This window comes from Psittacula echo (assembly GCF_963264785.1).
Source record: "Psittacula echo genome assembly, chromosome: 4".
Lineage (NCBI taxonomy): Eukaryota > Metazoa > Chordata > Aves > Psittaciformes > Psittacidae > Psittacula > Psittacula echo.
This window is the reverse complement of record NC_137738.1, coordinates 13,371,803-13,392,451: the sequence shown is the minus strand read 5'-3', so window position 1 is coordinate 13,392,451 and position 20,649 is coordinate 13,371,803. Positions and strand designations below refer to the sequence as shown.

The window sequence follows — 20,649 nt, the reverse complement described above, 5'->3', positions numbered from 1 at the left end:
AGCTAATTTGTGCATGGCAGAGGAGGAGGAGAATGTTGGTATTCTATGAAGTATGTGCAAACTGAAATCAGTAACAAGGAAAGTTCCATCAGTATTTTTTGTTCTGTTTATTTGGTTTTATTTTTATTGTTGCTACAAGACACATCTGGCATTATCTGCGTAATAATTTCTGGGTTGACAGACACAGATTAAGAATATTTTCTTTTTGTTCTCTTGAAACCTCTTTCGACAGAAGGCAAACTGTAAGGCTGGAGCCTTAGCAACTTAATCTGCACAGGGAAGCCTTTCAACCAGCCAGATAGATGTGTTCTCTAGGATTCCAGTTTGTTCCATTGATCCCAGAGACAAATAACTTAGTAAGACAGTATGTGGGAATTGATAATAATACTTAGGAAAGCAAGTGTCAGCAAATTGAAGTTTTTCTATGTTTTATTTTAGTGTACTCTCAATGGTACAGTAATGAGATGGTGAATAAGCTATTGGAAAAGATAGCTGATATAAATTATTTGTTTCAATAGATTAGGCTAGTACATTTGAAGACATTAAGAATATGCGTAAATGGATGAAACTCTTTTTGTTTTCAATTCTGACATTTCTGTACAACATAGTATACACTAGAAGAAGATATTTAGTTTAATTTTTGTCTTAATTTTCTTCTAGAGTAATGTATTTTCTGGTAGTGGAATGACAAGGAGGAACACTTACGTTTGTGAACGTTCTTCAGATCGCTATTCTGCAATACAGAATGGGAAGGACAACAGGTATTCTTCAACTTTTATTACTTACTAATTTGGGTACAAGAGCTGAGGCACAGAGAAGCAGGTAATGCAATTAGTGAATACCATTACGAAGCATGGTGTGAAATACATTAAGTCCAACTGTACCTTTTCATCTTGTCTTCCACCACAATTTCTATGTTTGTAATGAAATTTATAAGTAAATGTATAGATTTGCCTTTGTCTCTTTTTATGGATCCACATTTATTACCAATGTTTGTCTTACAATAGTGAGTAAAGTAACTGCTTACAACCAAATAGACAGCTCTGTTATGGAGAACTTCGTTGGATCACCCCAACAGTGGAGCCTGATCCCTTTCCATTTCTTCTAGTAATCAAAGTTAAAATTGTTAAGACTTGTCAATTCTATACGGTACAATTTTTTGGCCTAAAATAATAGAGATGGTAACCAAGATGGTAAAATAATAGAGATGGTAACCAAGTTGTATGTGTATTTGGGATGATAATTACACTGTTTATATGTTTTGTTAAATATTGTAGTATTTAACGCTGCACAATTACTGAGGTTTTTGAGATACATCCTTTGTTCATCCTTGGTGTTAGTTAAACCCTGTACCTGACTGCAAAATAAACATTGGCTTTACTGGGGAGTAATGCAAACTGGATGTTTTTTAGTTTGAATCATTAGGTCTTACTCTGATTTTTGTTTTGGTGTTAGCTACTTAAATAACAAAGGGTAAAATGAATCAGAAAATCCCTAGCATGAAATAACACCATCTAGTAAATTAGTTTAGTTTTGTTTTCTGTCTTGGTGTTTGAATTTTTGAATTATGCATTTAATTTTGAAAATAGCAAGAGTATAGGGCTGTTGAACTATAGTAAAACGAGCTATGGAACATGTGAAGTAGAGCTATTCAGAGTGCTATAAGGAGGTACATTAAAAAGACTGATTTTCAATATTTAATTAATTTCAAATTATTGGGTGCTCTCAAAAGCAACTTTCCAAAATTCTGACTATAGATAAAAATATTTGAACAAAGTTTTCAACAATCCTTTTTTTTAAAGAAATAAGAACATATTTTTTAGCATTAAAATTTCTACTTAAATAATTTTTCTGGTCTCACAAAAATGAATACAGGTTTTCCTGCAACAGGTTTAATACCAAAAACATAATGAGAAGGGATTTTATTTCAAAAGTTTCTAATTTTTTAAATTTATATTTAATTTTTTTTCTATAGCTTTGAAAAGACAAACAACTCTTAATCCCTGTTCCTTTCATAAGTACAATGAGTATGTTCAGCTTTTTGAGCAGATTCTGAAAAATGAAGGATTTTTGAGTTGTATACTTGCCTTTCCTGTAATACATTGTGGTGGTATTTGGTGTAGCTGAAAATCTTGTGTAATTGGCTTACTCACACTAAATCTTTACCTCTTTGCTACAGATATTACTTAGCTTTGGGACTGTTGTTGCTAATACATTATTAAAGCAAATTTTTTTATGCTTGTGGAGACAAAGCTGTAGTTTGACTTCTGTATTAAAAAGTCATTTGACTTTTATATTAAAAATTAATAAGATGATAGTTTTACTGCTACTTTCGTCTCTTCCTTGCCACTTAGGCAAAGCAGGGTAGAGAGACTGTATTTTGGCTCATCCTAGCAGTGGTTGAGATAGTCCAGGGGAGAAGTACAACTTGATCCTTTGAAAATACACTCACTACCAAGTGATAATGTGACAGCAGTTCCAAATGTTTCAAGTTCTAGGTGTTTGAGTTTTAACTGAAAATAAGGGTATTCATTTCACAAAAGGAGACTCTATTTAATCAATCTATTTAAGGCTTTTGCAAATTTCTTTTTTCAGATTTTTTTTACTATTTCCATGTATTCTTTGTGGTATTTCTTCATTACTTTGAATAATGTGTGTGTAACCTTTAATCTTGGGAGGAGTGAAAAGGCCTGATTTAACATATACAGTGATGTGATTTGTGGATGAACATAATTTTCTCAGAATTCTATATTCTTTACTTAAGCTGACTATGGCAGCCAGGTCACTGAGTCTTCTGGTTATTTAAATAGCACTAAAAGAAGAAATTAATTGGTATTTTCCCTGTTTACTATGGTGTTATACTCTAACCTTTCTTTTCCCTTTTCATTTTTCCGTCCCTCCTGCCTTGCTGCCATGATAAAAGCCTGACAGAAATGTCTGCGAGTAGCACATCTTCCGCAGGCTCTGCAGTAGCTTCTGCTGTATCAACACGGCCTCGGCATCAAAAGTCTATGTCTGCCTCTGGTCATCCTATAAAAGTTACACTGCCAACCATCAAGGATGGCACTGAAGCTTACAGACCAAGGTAATAAATTGATTACTATTTCTTTAATGCTGTGCACTTCAAAAATGCTGTTGTTCAGTCCATGATCTACTTTGATTGCAGTCTATTCAAAACTGTCATTTTGCATTCTGTCTCAAAACACCAGGTTACTCAAGTAGTGTGGGCATTACAAACAATTTAAGCCTGATTTTGTTCATAACAATATATGAAAATAATTATATTATTTTCATATATAAATATATATAAAATAACATAATAATAAATTATTATGTTATTGTATAAACATAATAATTTATATTATATAAACATAATAATAAAATAATGTATAAATAATATCTTGTTATTTTATATATAATTATATATAATTTCAGCTAAGGGAGCTGATCTTCAGCTAAGGGAGTGGCGTAATGCCACTTACAATGAACTGCCTGCCTCACCATCACATGAAACCGGTGCTTTTGCACATGCTAGAAGAGGGACATCAACTGGTATTATAAGCAATATATAATTATATATAAAATAACAATATATTCAAACAATATGTTTGAATATAGTTAAAGAAGTCCCTTGACTGCCTCCCTCTGGATGCTTCTGGGAAACTTAAATAGTTAAACATTTAACTAATTTAGACACAGGCCACCATAAAATTCATGTGAGACACCGAAATTTTAACCTTTTGGTTTTGTAGATTGCTAGGCTCATTTCTGTCTTAAAAGCACTGTAGTATAGTTACTGTTAATTGCTCAAATAGCTTTATGCGTTTATTTGTGCCAGATGATTACTTCTTAAGAAGTATCTGTTAAGCTTTTGGAGTGCTTGTGTGTTAAAGGTTTTGATGAATGTAGTTTTCAGGAAGAGGGCTGGAAACATATGCAGATCTTACTACAGACTTTTCTACCTTTTCCCTTTGTCATATTATCTGTGTGTATTTTTTAACTGTTCTTAATACTTGAGACAATTCGATTTTACAATTAATGTGTATCTTGATTATTTCTAAGTATGAACCATAAAGGCAAATAAGTAGCAGAATCAGATTTAAAGAAAAAGGAACCAAGAGCAGGGTTTTTTTCCTATCTTTGAGAAATGGTTGTCATGTAGGAGGGTTTCTAGCACAGTCTTTCTCTTTATTTATGTTTCTGTTTTCCCAGCAGTGCAACTCAAAGAGTGCCTGCTGCTTCCCCATCTGCTCATAGTATTAGCACTGCCACTCCAGACCGAACCCGCTTTCCTCGGGGGAGTTCAAGTCGAAGCACTTTCCATGGTGAGCAGCTAAGGGAGCGGCGTAATGCCACTTACAATGGACCGCCTGCCTCACCATCACATGAAACCGGTGCTTTTGCACATGCTAGAAGAGGGACATCAACTGGTATTATAAGCAAGATAACTTCCAAGTTTGTTCGCAGGTTAGTACCTCGATTTTTAAGAGAAAGAAAAGAAAAGCCCAGCTTATATAGGGCCATATCTGCAAAGTCATTGAAAATGTCCAGTTTAAGTCTGAAGTAGATGTACATTTAGTCAGAATGCTGCTTGGTTTGTGTGTTCCTTTCAGAACCTGCCTTGTTTTACTTCTCTGTGTGTATTGTAACCATTATGTTTGACCAGTTATTCTGCTGCTTTATCTGCAAGGAGCAAAAGAATGCTTCTCAAAAGCATTTTTGCTCATGCTTTACAGCTAAAATACAGAGATGCTACAATTAAGTTAAAATGAAATGAACTTAAATACTGAAAGCAGTGACTTAAAAATGAGTCATTATTTAATGTTAACAATATTTTAACTGGATGCAGTTTGTTGCAAGGGCTGTATTTACAACTATTTCATTGCCATGCTTAGAGGGAAGGAGGTATTAACAAATTATTTCAGGGACTTCTAAAATATGTGAGTAAATGAGAAGTGTAGAAGTGGGCAGAAGTCTGGATGTCTGGAAATACTAATATTTCAGTATCATGCAGCCTCTCATATCATGTTACCAGCTTCTTCAAAAGCAAGTTCAGGATTCTGAAAGAAGAAAACCCACACACCCTGGACCTGCGGTCATTCCCGTGATGATGCTAACAGTAATAATATTGTAAGAAGTGCTGAGAAGGATTTTCAAATACATAGTTTAATATTAAGTGACTGTTGACTTTGCAGTCCCAATAGCTTTCCCAAAATGGGATTTAATTTTCAGTTTGCCCCTTTCTAACAGTGATTTACATATAATTCTTAAGCCTACTTATGGATGTATCCATATGCATTATTGTCAGTTTTGCAACAGAACTATGTCTTGTAAACCTGTCTTTTCTTTGCAGAATTATGCTGTTATGTACTGAATTGTCATTTGTCTCTGTGTGTATATATATATAATATATAGATATAAAAATTCAAACCTAGGTTAAGATAGTAGTTGCAAATTTGTAAGTAAGAGTTGCGTAAGGTGATACTACAAGGGAAAAGAAGAGAGAAAGTTAGAAATTCAGTGTTTTCCTTATGAAATGGATTTAACCTAGTGAGCACCTAGTGCCTCACTGTATGTTTAAGCAATACCTCTTATGATGAACTAAAAAGAAAACCAAAAAAAAGTATGTGAATTATTTTCTTTTTTCAGAAACCTGAAGATACAGGACTATGATCCTCCATTATTGGTATCTCTAGCACTTTACCTGACGGGGGGGACAGGGGGGAAGAATTTGTTCTGCAGTTTAAAACAAGAAACAAAAGTTACAGCAAAATTAGTCTCTGTGTTGTCAGGATACATTTGTTAATAGAAGAAAGGTATTTTCTGTTGCTTACCTAACCAATTTCAAGAGCACAGGCTGGTTTTTTGCATTACAGCTCATTGTTATTTGCAAGGAATGGTATCCTGAATTGTTTTGACAAGTCGGATCAAAGAATTAATATTTTCATTATGTTATACTGCAATGTTAAAATAATACTGTAAACTGTGTATTTAGAATTAACATATTGTAAATTGATGTTTTAAAGTTATCTTTACTATAGAACATTTTATACAATTTCCTATTATGCCTTATACTGCTAAAAATGTATTTTCCTATAATGAAGGCCTTGTAAGGGCTTTGTTTGGTTTGCTGGTGGTGGTGGAGGGTTTGGTGTTTTGTTGTGGTTTCATTTCTGTAAACTGGGGGTTGTTTGAGACTTTGGATGGAGGTTCGGGAGTTGCTGTTCTTTTACTTGGATCACATAACTGCATGCGTGCTAACTTGTGTTAATGTGCTGCTCAGGAAATAATGGTTTAAAGCATACTTTGAATAGAAGGTGTCATGAAAGACTTTTATTATCTTTTGGCAAAGGTTAAATGCCTTTTCTGGTAAGTATATAAAATAAATCCGTAGTGAGAATGCTTAATGAATAGGGCATTGATGTATTTTGCATCAATAGTTTATGTCAAATGATGCTTCTCTGATGTTATTTACTAAGTATTTGTGTTTTGAAGGTATTAAATTAGTAGCTGAAATTGTGTTCTAAAATGTTTGTACAGCAGCACTGGGAACATACCTAGGTGGCTTACACACTCTGTTTTTCAAGTTGATTCAGACTAAAAGGGCATAGTACAGAACAGTTCCTTTTTACAGTTCTAATTCACCAAAATGAGGGAAAAAAAAAATACGTGTTTAACCTCAAGCTCACCAGTAATCTTACCAAAGCCAATGTAACAGCTGATTTGCTTAAAGATAAGCAGATGTCGAAGTAAACTTTCTGAACTGGGCGCCAAACATTTGATCTCACAAACTCTTAGGCACGTCTTACCTTTAATTATTTGAGTGTGCCTAAGCAAGGGCACCTCCCTGTGCTCTCAGGACTGAGGTGTAAAGGCTCGGCCAGAAGGGTGCAGAGTGGAGCCCGCCCGCCCCCCCCACCTTGATTCTGTGTGCTTGCTGGAATTACATGTGGCCATTGCTCGCTGTCTGCAGTAGGTTAAGAATAACGTGTTGATATTCCCATCCGTTTAAAAAATAGATAAATAAACCATTACATGTCAGAGCTGCAAGAGGTGAAGGTGTCATAAAGGGAAGTTAAAATTACAGCTGTGGGAAAAATACTATTAAACAATGTTAGGCTTGACATTATTATACTGATTTTTCTCTTTTTTTGATCAGTAGCTATTTAACATTGTTCTAGATGTAGGTTTTCTTAACTTTTATTTTTCACCTTTATCATTGAATCTCAACCTTAACTTTGTTTTGAGGGATCCAAGTGAAGGCGAAGCCAGTGGCAGAACTGACACCTCAAGGTGAGGAGCCACTATTAATACTTCGCTCCTGGGTCTTTCGCATCAAGGTTTAAGTGATTTCTTCAAGAGTTTTAATCAGGATGTAAAACAGAATAGTGTTTAATTAATCTGCATTTCAAAAATGGTTTTTATTTATGGGGGGAGGGGGTTTTGGTGAGGGCCTTTATCCCTTGCGAAGTATTTAATATAAAACTTTTATTTAAGTATATACCTGTGAATAATAAAGCCCCCTGTAGGAGTTAACAAATTATTTAGGCACTTAAAATCATGTTTTGGCTTATAAATATTTAATGGTGTTTACTTTTGGTTTCAGTGGAAAATATAGTATACTTTGTGTCTCTGTGTGTGTATATATTTAATATTGCATTTTTACTGTAGTTTGCATACTGCATTCATTATTAAAGCTGCTGTTAACCAGAAGTAAACACCTTTAGTCCCTATGAAATGAATGTCACTTCACATTGAGAAATAAGTGACATTCAGAGACAAAAAGGGTGGTGACTGCCAAGTACTGAATTTGTATGGCAGCCACTGTACACAAATCTGTATCTGCTTTCTTAGTACTAAAGCATTCCTTCATGTGCTCATTTTCCAGTATATCTGCTCTTTTGCCATATTTCAGCATTTGGTTCTGCATTTTTGGTGTGCTTAGCACAATGCATAACTTTTTATTTTGATGCTCTCTAATGAACAGGCATTGTAGTTTGCATCCTAAACTTATGGGAAGTATCGACTTAGATGTCAAAACAGAAAGCCTTTATTTAAACAACAAAAAAAGGCAGCACATTCTTAACAGGATTCATTGTGTAATGCACAATACATTTTATTTACGTTAGCCCTTTTCAAGTCAAAGTTTATTAGCTGTCAAATTCTTGATGTGGAAAGAGAAAAAGATTAATCAAATGTTCAAATGAAGTGTGAAATTGCTTTCAGCTCTTGCTTTCATTCTCTAGCTTCCTCTACCTTTTGTCATCCTACAGTGTCTGTTTTGGGCTAAAAGTCTTTGGGATCTTCTCCCTGCCATGCTCTATCGCTTAACACTGATGTGGTTTCTTGGGGATCACACTGAAAGTCAAATTAAAAATGCTTGTTTTGACTCCTCTCTGAATAGTGACGGTTTGTAGACTATCAAAATGAGAACAGCACCTTTCCCCAGTGACGGATGGGGGGCGTCAGGCATCTGAAGTACCTGGAACAAGAACAGAAACAGTTGGCTGTTACTTTTAAATAATTAGTGCTGTTTCTCCAAATGCTTTCTGCAATTGAATAAATAAAAGAAGCGTCAGAGCAAGAACATTGGTTGGAAATTAATCCTTTGAAATTTTGTCCATGTCATTGTGTTAGCAAAATTACTTCGTGTCTATATGTCACTGTTTCTTCCATGAAAAAGCCACAGGCTGCGTCCTCAACTGCTTGACAAGCAACCTGTTTACAACCAAATTACAGCAAAAAATTTTGCTTAATCTGCTAAAATAAAGCACATTGTTGTAAAAATATTTTTACAGAGAGAGAGGTCAAAAATACATAATAAATGCAAAAAGGAGGAAAAGGAAGAAAAGAGGGGAGGGAATTAACTGAACTCTTGTGAATCGCAGGGTGGGATTTCTTCCTCTGCTGCTTTTACAGTATGATTTCTGCTTCAGGATTGTCTCTCTCAACTTCAGTTCTGTCGGTGTATGGCATGCTCCAGATCATGAAATCAGCAGAACTTCAGTCATGCTTTTACATAGATTCCACTTTCTTTGGAGCAGTATGGAGTAACATGTGTCCGCTGCAGTTACCATTGCACATGTCATCAGAACGTTTTAGAGCAGGGGTTTTCAAGCTTGCTTTGCTTGTGTGCCACCACTGGGAGCTGCTTCAGTGCTACTCATTACTGGTAGCAGCTTTCAGTGCTGCACTGCAGCACACGTGCGTGCAGGAGATTGTGCACGACTGTTCTGACAGCGTCCGGTCCATCAAAAATTTTGAATTGGCTTGTGTGGGACTGTGTGGCAATGGCAGCTTAGAAACCCCTGTTCAAGAACTGTATTTCTCTATCTCTTGGTTCTACGGCTTTTATTCTTGACTGTTCCATATGTCACTTCTTCCAGGAGTGCTTCTGGGGAGCCAAAAGACAGAGAGAAGGAGGATAGCAAGGATTCCAAGCCACGCTCCTTGCGGTTCACGTGGAGTATGAAGACCACTAGTTCTATGGACCCTAACGATATGATGAGAGAGATTCGGAAAGTGTTAGATGCTAATAACTGTGATTACGAACAAAAAGAGAGGTTTTTGCTCTTCTGTGTTCACGGTGATGCACGACAAGATAGCCTTGTTCAGTGGGAGATGGAAGTCTGCAAACTGCCGCGGTTGTCACTCAATGGAGTTCGCTTCAAAAGAATATCTGGGACTTCTATCGCATTTAAGAACATTGCATCCAAGATAGCGAACGAGCTTAAGCTGTAAAGAGAACCTACATTTTTTGGGATCAGGGAAGATTCATACATGATCTACATTTTGAATGTACTGGTTACGCCTAATGTGATTGGCCTGTGAAACTCCCCATGTAGAAATTGCCCTTATTGCAATAAGGTTATACATAGTTATTCAGAATTGTAAAGTTAAATCCAGTATGACCTATATTAAATAACTGTAGCTAAAGAAGTTATGTTCACATGTACAGGTAAGTATATAGAGCATTCTGTTCATTTTATGTTCATAGAGTTGTATAATAAAAAGATGACTGCTTAAATTCAGATCTTGTATAGTTGTCTAGATTTCTGCACAGAAATGTATGTTTGATGCTTTGAGTTGGAAAAGTTCTTCCCTTTCATTTACTTTTTTGGTGGTTTTTATAAGTCTTACCTCTGTCATGCGTTTTTTAAACAACTTCTGTCCTGAGTCAGATGCACAAAAATAGTTTTGACAACTGTAGCATGACCATTTTTAATTATTTAAAGATTGTTCATGATGTGAACCGAAAGCTGATTAATAACCAGCTTTTGTTCTACACAAGACTGTTCCTGCTTATCTTAGGCTCTTATTACCCTTGTTATCGGGTGGTGTTTAGTTGAAAAACAAAATTACAAACATGTTTACAGTGTTGGCACTTACAGTTAAAATCCTTTGTTCTGCCTTGGGCCAGCTCAGAGCTGTGGGGGAACAGAAACCAAGTGTAAGTGATGTTATGTCTGCAAGTTACAGTGCTTACTCCCATGTCCCATCAGCCAGTGTAGCACCACAATGGAGAACCATAATGATTTATTTGAATCTCATGGTGTAAAGTATCACTTGTTTTTCGCTGCCTTCAGAATACTATAAATTCCATTTTATGGAAATATATTAATATTGGGACTGTTTAATAGCACAAGATAATCTGAAGTGTTGACCAATTGTTTCAGTTAATAATACCACCTCAGGAATTAGCTTGGCTTTTGGAACATGTGCCCCCCCCCCCCCCCCCCCAAAGAGTACATGCAATTCCACAGGATATTTTACAGCTAAACATACATTGTTTATAATGATAAATTGTTGATTTATGCTTTCGTGGTTGTACAGTTTGTTCCCATGTAACCTGTTTGTGTTTAATATTTTACCAGATTTCTTGTATTTATTCCACATCATTATGCCTGTAATGTGCAGCTTTGTGATTAGGCACTTGCCTATGGAAAAGAAGAAAAAAAAGAAAACCCCACACATTTTTTTCCTTCATAATTAATGATTATAAACTATGTAAAACCACTAGTACTGGTACATTTTAATACTTGTTATTTTGTACTGAATTAACCATAGAGGTTGGTTGTGCAATGTTATTTAATGTCGTAATTACTGTAATATCAAGATAAGGGCCCCATCTGCACACTCTTGTGAAGAATAGAAAGTTCATTAAGAAACTGTCACTTTAAAATAATAAAAACTTAAAAAAAAAATAAATAAAAAAAATAAAACCCTGTGGTAAACTCTGTAACCCTAAGTTAGAAGGCTGTAAGTGTAGTAAATGTGCCATTCTCTAATGGCTTCTTGACGGAGATGGACTTTACATGCTGTACTGTGATGTAGCTTTCCTATGTAACGGTTATGTTCTGAAATGGACGTGTATTGTTGCCTTAGAAAAAGGGTGGTGTTTGGAAAGAAAGAACTGTAGCCCCTTTTTCTTTTTTTATCTGATGTTCATTGAAACAAAATCTGATGCAAGTCATCTTGATTCACTGGTGCACTCTATTAAAACTTACTTGAACAGTTCTCATACTAAACTACTTGTTGGTTGCCCTTTATAAAAGCGCAGTGATTACTACAGGTAGCAAAACAGGCTGAAGGGCTACAGGCTTCGTCTTCAACACTGAATTCAGGGTTAGTGTTGCATTGGTTCTGGGGTCCTGCAATGTGGTTTAGTAACTGAGTGGGGAAGGCAGGGTCAGGGGTCCATGAATCATAGGATGGTTTCAGTTGGAAAGGACCTTAAGATCATCCAGTTCCAACCGCCTGCCATGGGCAGGGATGCCTTGCACTAAACCCTGTCACCCAATACTCCATCCCATGTTCAGTTGTCTTTGAAAATACACCACTGTTAACCCAAGATCATGTATAAACTTAAGTCATGAAACAAAACCGTCTGCCTTTTCAGAAGGTTCAATGAAAAAAATATAGGTCATGCTGTGAGGGTAGATTAAGGGCTCAGAATGGCTTCCTGAGCCGTGGTTTTACCCAGCTGACTCTGCCCTAGATTGGCACTGGGTTTCAGTGCTTCATGTAACCAGAGATGTGTTCATACTCCCCAAAACACAGGTACCATTTCCAGAGGATGGAGGTTGTGTTTCAGTTCAGCACTCATATGAAACATGATACCTGAAGTGCTAGTTTAATGGCATTATTTCCAGTAATGGCAAACTGTGTGACCTTCCCTGATTCCCCAGCCCTGCTGCCCTTCTGCCTTCCATTGTTGGAAGACAAGCTCTGAATGTTATGCTCTCTGGAGCAGATACACCAAGTGCTTCAGCATGAGCATGAGTTGTGAAAGGTGTAGCTGCACCCAGATGCACCATTTGGCTTCTCAAACCTCCTGTTCCTGGCAGGAATAAGATCAGAAGATCCAAGAAAGATACTTTTTCAGGACTGGCGGGTTTATTGGCAAGTAGAGCACACTTGGTATAGAAATCAGTGGGATATTGCTGAATCCTCAATGCCTGGGGTGTTCTTGGGTCCCTCAATAACAGTCTTGTTAGGTATTTGTTATGTCTAAGTCACTCTATGGGTAAGAGTGGGATGAGACCATTTGGATCCAAATGCAGTTTGACTGCCACGTGGGAGGGGATCAGTGTGCCATTTAACAGTGTGGCTTTAACTTACCAAAGCTGAAAGACAGTTAAAACACCACGTCATGTTCCACAGCTCCAGGGAGGGGAGGGGATGTCTTGGATCTACAGAGGGCTTATGTAGTTGGTTGTAATTCCTTGGCAGCATTTCTAGGGAGCGTTTGGGGGTCAGCAGTTAGACTAGTGCATGATTCCGCTGCTTTGGGTTGGGTTTTTGCTTCATTTCTTTATTTAGAGTATACAGACAGTTCCAAACTAAGTAAATTGGAGCGCATGAAAAGGCACTCCAGTGCCAAAAGTAATGAAAAACATTAACGTGTATGTAAGTCAATGGAAGGACTATAAACATTCACTCCTTTGAATCAAGTGGTGTCGTTAATGCTGGAGTATTCCAGTGGTGGTTAAATTTCATGAGCTGTCGGACATGAGCCTTTTGATACCCAGCATCATGCATGTGAGAGGTACTTGGTACAAACCCAGTCTGTGGAGAAAGAGCTGCCCTTCGCGAGAAGACAGATTATCTTTCACTATCTCTATGCTTCTTGCTTAGGGACAAAGCATACATTCAGTAATGGGTCTATAAATAGGAAACCTTGACCTAAACTCTTTTCAAAGCCCCACAAAAAGAGTTTACCATTTTTCAAGGTAGCTTGAGGCTGTAATTGGCAAAATTCAGCATTAAACAGCTGATACTTTATTTCTTGATACTGCTACTTAATCAGCATCAAGCAATTACTTCATCCCTCAAACTATCTTGGAAAGTGGCACATTAAAATCTACAGCAGCATATCGGAACAGGCAAAATGGAACTCCTGCACCATGCCGTTACTGTTAAAATAGGTGTTTGGGACAGGACTTCTGGTGTCACTTCTGTTTCACTGTCTCTGCAGTGTTTAGGACATCCCTGCAAGCTTGACAAAGGCAAGCTCAGCATCTGGCTCCTTGAGTTGGGGAAGAGAACTGGGTAGCTCAGAGACAGGCACCAGAGCCCAGAGGAAGAACAAGCTCCAAGGGCCATGCATGGTAGGAGTCTGTTTGGGACCAGTTATCCTGTCCTGGGTTTAGGTCTCCGCCTCAGCCTTTTGGAAATACACATTAAAAACCTGGTGATGGTAACAGGAGTGGTGATGTGTTTAGTACGAAACAGGGGAAGGGACAGAGCACTTTTCACAATAGTGACAGACCTGAGACTTGTCTCATATCCCCATCCTTCAGAGGACTGGCCAGATTCTCCCTCACACAGCTTTCTGGCTGGAGCTGTGATGATGGTGATCTCCATCCTTGGGGCCAATGACTTAACTGGTGCAGGATTCACTTGCTGAATGTGAAGGGCGGATCCTGGAGAGACATGGATTCAAGGCTTTGTTCCTCGATAGGGAAAATATTTAGGGAGGTTTAGGCTGGAAATGAGGAACAATTCCTTCCCCAAAGGGTGCTCAGGCATTGGAACAGGCTGCCCAGGCAGTGCTGGAGTCACAGCCCCTGGAAATGCTCACACACTGTGTAGACGAGGCTCCCAGTGACATGGGTTAGTGGCGGCCTCGGCAGTGCTGTGGAACAGTTGAACTCAATGATCTCAAAGGCCTTTTCCAACCCAGCTGATTCTATGATTCTAAAATCCACAGTAAAAGATCAGTCTGTTCCCTTGGTGCATCTGAAGCGTTTGTATTAATAAATACACCGCCTGGCTTAATAAATCACATCCTCCCTATACAATTTTGCTATTTGTGGTACACCCCAACTACACAAACACCGCACGGGAAGCTCAGCAGTTCAACTGCAGCCCGTCCATGTGCAGGGGCCGTCCGCCTGCCCCACATGTGGGCACAACACTTCCCCTTGAGAAGGCAGCCCTGGGTCCGCGCTTCCCCCGCCGTCGATCGCGGCGGGTCCCAGGTTACCGGTATCCACGGGCACTGCAGGGGTTTGCTCGCCTCTTCCACAGCCGTCCCGCCCCGGGGAGGGGGCAGCGGCCGCCTCCGGCCACACCTGCGGCGGGGGAAGCGCTGGGCGCAGACGGGGCGGCAGTAGCGGCAGCACCATGACGGTGGGAGCGCGGCTGGGTGACAAAGCGCGGAGCCGCTTCTCCCGCCGGGGCACCGGCGACGACCAGGTCAGCATCCTGCCCGGTGGCGAGGAGGAGGAGGAGGCGGCGGGGAGCAGCGCGGCGGCCCCTGAGGAGGAGGAGAAGGAAGAAGGCGCTGGCCGCAGGAAGGTGCGCTTCGCCCTCCTGCCCGATTCCTACGAGCCGCTGCGGCCGCCGCGGGCCCCCGGCAAGGGGCACTACGGGAAGCGGCTCAAGAAGTACGGCAAGGTGAGGGCAGAGCGGCGGGCCGGGGCCGGGCGGGCGGGCGGTACGGAGTCTTGTCCTTCAGGCGTTTCAGGTGCCGGTGTTTAGCGCTGAGGCGGGTGTCAGCCCGCTCCTGGTCTTGCTCTTGTTGGGGAGGGCAGGACTTCGGCCCCCGCCAGGTTCAAAGAGGAGGAAATCTGCCGTTTCGCGCTCAAAACGGCACTAAGCCGATCCATGTGACGGGTATTTTGCCTTTGTCCTGTATTTCCTTCGGCGTCACTGTTCTGACACCATCCCATAAAACTTCCAAGTTATTTGGCCTGCTTTCTTAAGGGACTGAAAGACAGGGTACTACCACCCCGCCAGTACATGCATTTGCCGTTTTACCTTCTACGTGTCCCCTGAAAATCACTAGCATGGGTTAAAAGAAAAAAGCAACATGTTTTTCATTGTGTAACAGCTATTTTGGGTCAGAATTGTTCTTTTGCTTTCCTGTGGGACAGTCAGAAGTCTGGCAGCCTGGTGGTTTACAGCTTTTTGGCCCCTGAAAGGCGGGTGCCTTTGATTGCTAAAATGACATTTGGAAGAATTCGGTGATTTTTCTCTCATTTTTGATGATTTTTTCTCTCCTCTTCGATATAGCTCAGGTATGTTTTGGGTGTTTGTAGCAAAAAATAATGTCTGTGTTAGCAGGAAAAACCTGTCTGGTGTCGGGAATCTTTTCCTATCGGAGAGATCACAGCTGTCAGTACGAGACGTGACTTTCTGCTGCATTCCTTAAGGAAATGATGATTTTGGTAAAGATATGCCAGCTATGTCTGACATGCAGAAAAGGCCAGAAAGCTCACCAAAGGTACTGCTACAGTTGACAGCACAGTCATGAGCTGCTCCACTGTTTCCTAAAGAGGAACATAGTATTTCCTTCTTTCATGATGGATTTGATACTTCAAGTTTCCTACACAGTGATTCTCATGTCACACACACAGTGCAGTTCTTGGACACTGCGTGTTCCTTTTCATATCACTCACACGACATCCCCAATGGAAAGGTTGGCCTGTTTGGCTTTGGCAGTGAAGACCAACACGTGAAGGTGAGCTGCTCACAGTGCAGAGCCTTAAAGCTCATCCAGTTCCAACCCCTTGCCATGGGCAGGGACACCTTCCACTAGACCAGGTTGCTCCAAGCCCCGACCAGCCTGACCTTGAACACTGCCAGCGATGGGGCAGCCACAGCTCCTCTGGGCAACCTGTGCCAGCGCCTCAGCACCCTCACAGGGAAGAATCCTAAGAATATAATAGATATAGACTGGATTTCACCAATTTAAAAGAATGTCCTCTGTTTCAATGTTTTCCATATTACAGGGGATGATTTTGATCTAGTCCCACTCAACCATAAAGGGTTACTATGCTGATAGTCCTCCCAAACTAACCACATTGTATTAATTCCCTGTCATGACCAACTGTGTGAGCACAAACAAGAGTGAAATTAGAATTAGATTAAGTTTTTAGTTTAAATAATCTGTAGCAAGTTCTCTCTAATGCAGTATACAGGTGAGTTCTTAAATGTGTATAGGTGTGAAAGTAGCTCAAAACATTCTCATTTTGACCAAAAATAGAGTCTTTTTGACAAAAAGCAAAGAGAGTCCAAAGCAGGAATTCTCCTGACCTTGTTCTAGTGGAAGGTGTCCTTGCCCATGGCAGGGGGTTGGAACTGGATGAGCTTTAAGGTCCCTTCCAATCCAAACCAGTCTGGGATTCTGTGAAATTCCCATAGAAGTATTCTCAGTGTTTTACTGCCTTCTCGTTCAGCACCAGTTTTAACAGCCTATGTGCTCACATACTTAGCACATGTGTGTGTGGGAAACACATACCCCTATAAACTAGGTGTGAATTTCAGCTAATTTTATTCTTGACTAGAAGCCCACGATGAAGCCTGGCTTCCTGTGGAGGCTGCATCCGCTCGGTTACACTGTGCTCTGTGGGTGTGTATTCCTATATAAAAATAGATGGTGAATGTTGTTCTGTGCTCAAGCCCTCATTAGCTGTGGGAGAAGTTGATTTTCTGGGTCAGAATGACTTTATGTGAAGGTATTTCCTCTAATTTCTGGGGGGTTTATCCCCTTTCTCTCCACAGAACGTCGGCAAAGCTCTGCAGAAGGGATGCCGCTACTTGGTGGTCGGCCTGCAAGGATTAGCATCGGCTTATTCTGCTCCCTTTGGAGTGGCAGCTCAAGTGGCATCCTTCGTCCGCTAGTGCAGCGCCATCAGTGAGGACATGAGGCCACTTAGGGTTAAATCTGAGCCCTGCATCTGAGAAACCTCTTGGACAAATAGCCCCAGCCTCTCCGCCAGCCCTGGGGAGACCCAGGACTGAGTGCTGTTCTCTGCAAATACGGCATTAAATCAGATCAGGTCAAAGAAATACAAGGATTAGGAAATAATCTTCCACTAATGGAGCTGAAGTTTGTTTTCAGACGGAGCTGGTGTTCTAAAGCTTTGTGCTGTGTGTGGAAGGGAGCCAAGGACGGGGGGAAAAGCAAGTAGGTGAGGGAAAGAGAAATGAAGGAAAATAGAGGATGGGGAGGTAGAGATCAGAGTGTGGCTGGTGAGAGGGATTGTCAAAGCAGTGGAGGAAGCAGATAACAAGGGGTCAGGAAAAGGTAGTCTTTAGTTTTCTGAGGTTGTTTTGTTGGGTTAAGATTATGGGTATATTAAAAATGTACTTGGATATAAATGGACTGTGGTCTGAGACACGGAGAGCTTTGCTGCATCACGACCGTTGATTTCAAACACGGGACATCATGAGCCGTTAAATGTTAAGACTGATCTAAAAATCCAGAAAGGAAATGAGATGTGTTTGTTTTCTGATTCAGGGGCATTAAAGGTTCTCTGTGATTGGTGTTTTAAGCTTTTCCTCTGCTGCTGTGAAATCTGAATGTGTTTTTTTTACTGAGAGCAGTTTGTATCTGACATACCTGATTCTGGAAGCTGGGGCACAAGAACACTCAGTTTCTGTGGTGTTCACCAGGAAAAAAACCCCAGATTATCAGGTGTATCTGAAAAGAACTGCATGCAGCCTTTGGTATAAGAATGTACAACCATTCTGTGTCAGAATGGGGCCAAAAATCCTGCCAGCTCCTTCTTCATTTTTATGTGTGGATGTTGTAGCCAGAGGATGCCAACAGCAGATGGCTCAGCTCAGTGGTGCAATGAAGAACCTCCAGGGATATAAACCCTGTATATGATTGTACTGATGACATGGGAACAATGGGGTTTGTGGGCCTTCAGAATTCTGTGGGGTTTGGGGTTTTGGGGTATTTTTTCTATCAGTCTTTTGTGGTAGCAGTCAGTGATTTTCCTGCTAGAACTTTCTGTGTGTTACAGATCTTTCTATAATATAAGTATAGTTTTGATACTGGTTTTGTAATCAAGGAGTTGACTTATATGGTAAAAAGTGCTGCTCATTTGCTTTCTTCGCCTTTTTTGAATGAAGGGGTTTGCACATCTCAGCAGATCACGCTGTATCGCTTTTAAGTGTCACAAATGAAAACGAAGTTGATATTTTTAATGCTGTAAGTGCACTGTAAATAAAAAAGTGTAATCGATGCTGTGTGTTTACCTTCACACATAAGTCAGCACAGAGAGGAGGAGTTTCCCAGCAGCAAGGGGAAGCTGCAGTGTAAACTTCCCCCTGTTGTTCTGCCCTCAGCCTTGGCTCTCTGCTAGGACATGGTTGTAGCTCAGGGCACAGGGAATGCCAGGAAAGGCAAGGTGTGGAGATGAGGATCTAACGTTGCACAAATTGGGGTAGGAATAGCCACAAAGAGATTTCATTCACTGATGTATACCTTTAGCTGTTTCTCTTGAACTTCTTCGTAGGGAGCAGCCTTCCAGTATCTGAAGGGGTCCTACAAGGATGCCAGAGAGGGACTCTTCATCAGGGACTGTAGCAACAGGACAAGGGGTGATGGGTTAAAACTTAAAACAGGGGAAGTTTAGATTGGATATAAGGAAGAAGTTCTTTACTGTGAGGGTGGTGAGGCACTGGTGCAGGCTGCCCAGAGAAGTGGTGAATGCTCCATCCTTGGCAGTGTTCAAGGCCAGGTTGGACAGAGCCTTGGATGACATGGTCTGGTGTGAGGTGTCCCTGCCCATGGCAGGGGGTTGGAACTGAATAATCTTCAGGTCCTTTCCAACCCAAACCAGTCTGTGATTCCATGATTCTATGGCAGACCTGTCTTGATGTGCCCCACCAGCATGGCAGAGGGTATTGATAACAGCTGGGTGTTTTGCAGTAGGAACAGAGCTGTACTACCACCCATGTGCCACAACGGCCTGCATTGTTTAGGATTAACTTCAAATTTCATTGCATCACTCTCTGTTTTACAGCCTGAATCATTAGAGCTCCTTTTTTCAGTTACTAAAGCAATGCAGGGAGGGTTTGTGTTTCAATTTTTCCTGCGTGAAATGAGTGTCCCATCTATTCGACTGTGTGTCCTGTGAATAGAAAGGCTGCTCCCTTATTGCAACACCAGGGGTCCAACCCATTAATGCAAGGACTTTCCACCAAAGGTAAACATGAACTTTAGCTTGTGAACCATTAGCACAATGGTTACCACTGACTTTTGCCTGCTGACCTATGGTCTCTGCTTACCTGGTGCAATGTTAAGGGAATAACCTGGCTGCCGTCCATACAGAACCTGAGTGGTACAGAAATGGTGTTTCTGTGTGAGCCTGAGAAAAGCTTCATGTATATGGATGAGGCAGCTTCTGCTGAATGGTGTTTCTAAAATGGACCAAAAATAAAGAAAGAGGACAGAGAAAGAAAAAGCAAGCAAGTATCCTCCTGTGCTGTTGCTATAAACACCTGGTGATTCATGCAGCTTATTTTCCTACCTCAGAATGAACTGAGGCTACCAATTAGTGCTGCTTATCAGCTCTCCCTGGGCAGTGGTCCACTTCTCAGCTGGTGAGGCCAAGCCTTGGCTAGGGGGTTTGCTACTCATCACCAGCCCAGCTCACACAGCAGTGTTGAGAGGATCTGAAGCTGAGGGGTGAGGTCCAGCAGGGTGGATGGCAGAGTGCTGTGGTTTCTGTCAATCACGGCAGTGTCCCTGCTGTGCCGGCTTGGGTGTAGCTACAACACAGACACGTGGGACAGGGCAGATCCTGCAGTGCTGTTGCCAAACGTTGTCAAGGGGATATAAGAGATGATGAAGTATTCCCTGAGTAACTCAGCATTGGGAGGCAGGTCATGCTGCTCAGTCAGTGAGACGTGGGAACCTCCACCTGCAGCAGAGCAGTTGGGAGTGACTTGGAGGAGAGCAAGTGATGGGGAGCCTGGGCTCAGGGTACCCCTGAAAGTGTGTCAAGGCAGGAAGGCAGACTGGGATTAACTCTTGGCTTCTGCAAGGGCTTTACATGCTCTTGGCAGGCTGGCCTTGGAGGAGGATCCCAGCAAGAAGAGCTTTCAACCCATGGGAACAGGCAGGCTCTTTTGTTGAAATGGGCTTGTCTGCAGTTTATCTTCTGGTTCCTCTGAGGAACAAAACAGCCCTCTTATACACAAAGGTAGGATGTGGTGGATATTACAGAACAGAAGGTACATAGGGAAGATCTGACTTAACGTTTGACCTGAGGGAAATATGTTCCTCCTTTCAGGCACTTGCTTGGCACCACCACCAATCACTTCACTTTGCATGATTTTTAGTGGTGTGCTACTGTGCTGTCTGGTTCCCTTCAGATTTCTGCCCACCTTTCACTGTGCTCTATA

General features: G+C 40.8%; 2 protein-coding genes across 7 annotated transcripts in view; both read left to right on the top strand.

The window, feature by feature from the left end:
• MARK1 (microtubule affinity regulating kinase 1) overlaps window positions 1–10,174 on the top strand; it is a 57,543-nt gene extending 47,369 nt beyond the window's left edge. For 2 of the 6 annotated variants that reach the window (XM_080616315.1, XM_080616314.1), the window contains exons 14-18: window positions 661–761; window positions 2,924–3,085; window positions 4,216–4,467; window positions 7,249–7,293; window positions 9,387–10,174. In XM_080616315.1, the coding sequence (XP_080472441.1) occupies window positions 661–761; window positions 2,924–3,085; window positions 4,216–4,467; window positions 7,249–7,293; window positions 9,387–9,741 (915 nt within the window). In that variant the 3' untranslated portion in view covers window positions 9,742–10,174. Of the gene's footprint in view, window positions 1–660; window positions 762–2,923; window positions 3,086–4,212; window positions 4,468–7,248; window positions 7,294–9,386 lie in introns of all 6 variants that reach the window. The other 4 variants (XM_080616313.1, XM_080616312.1, XM_080616317.1 and 1 more) reach the window with 2 other exon arrangements.
• A 4,454-nt stretch (window positions 10,175–14,628) lies between these two features.
• LOC308220348 (required for drug-induced death protein 1) lies at window positions 14,629–17,130 on the top strand (the record flags this gene model as incomplete). The annotated part of the gene is made up of 2 exons (XM_080616256.1): window positions 14,629–14,901; window positions 17,011–17,130. The coding sequence occupies 2 exons, from the start codon at window positions 14,629–14,631 to the stop codon at window positions 17,128–17,130; spliced, it is 393 nt and encodes a 130-aa protein (XP_080472382.1).
• Window positions 17,131–20,649: the final 3,519 nt, after the last annotated feature.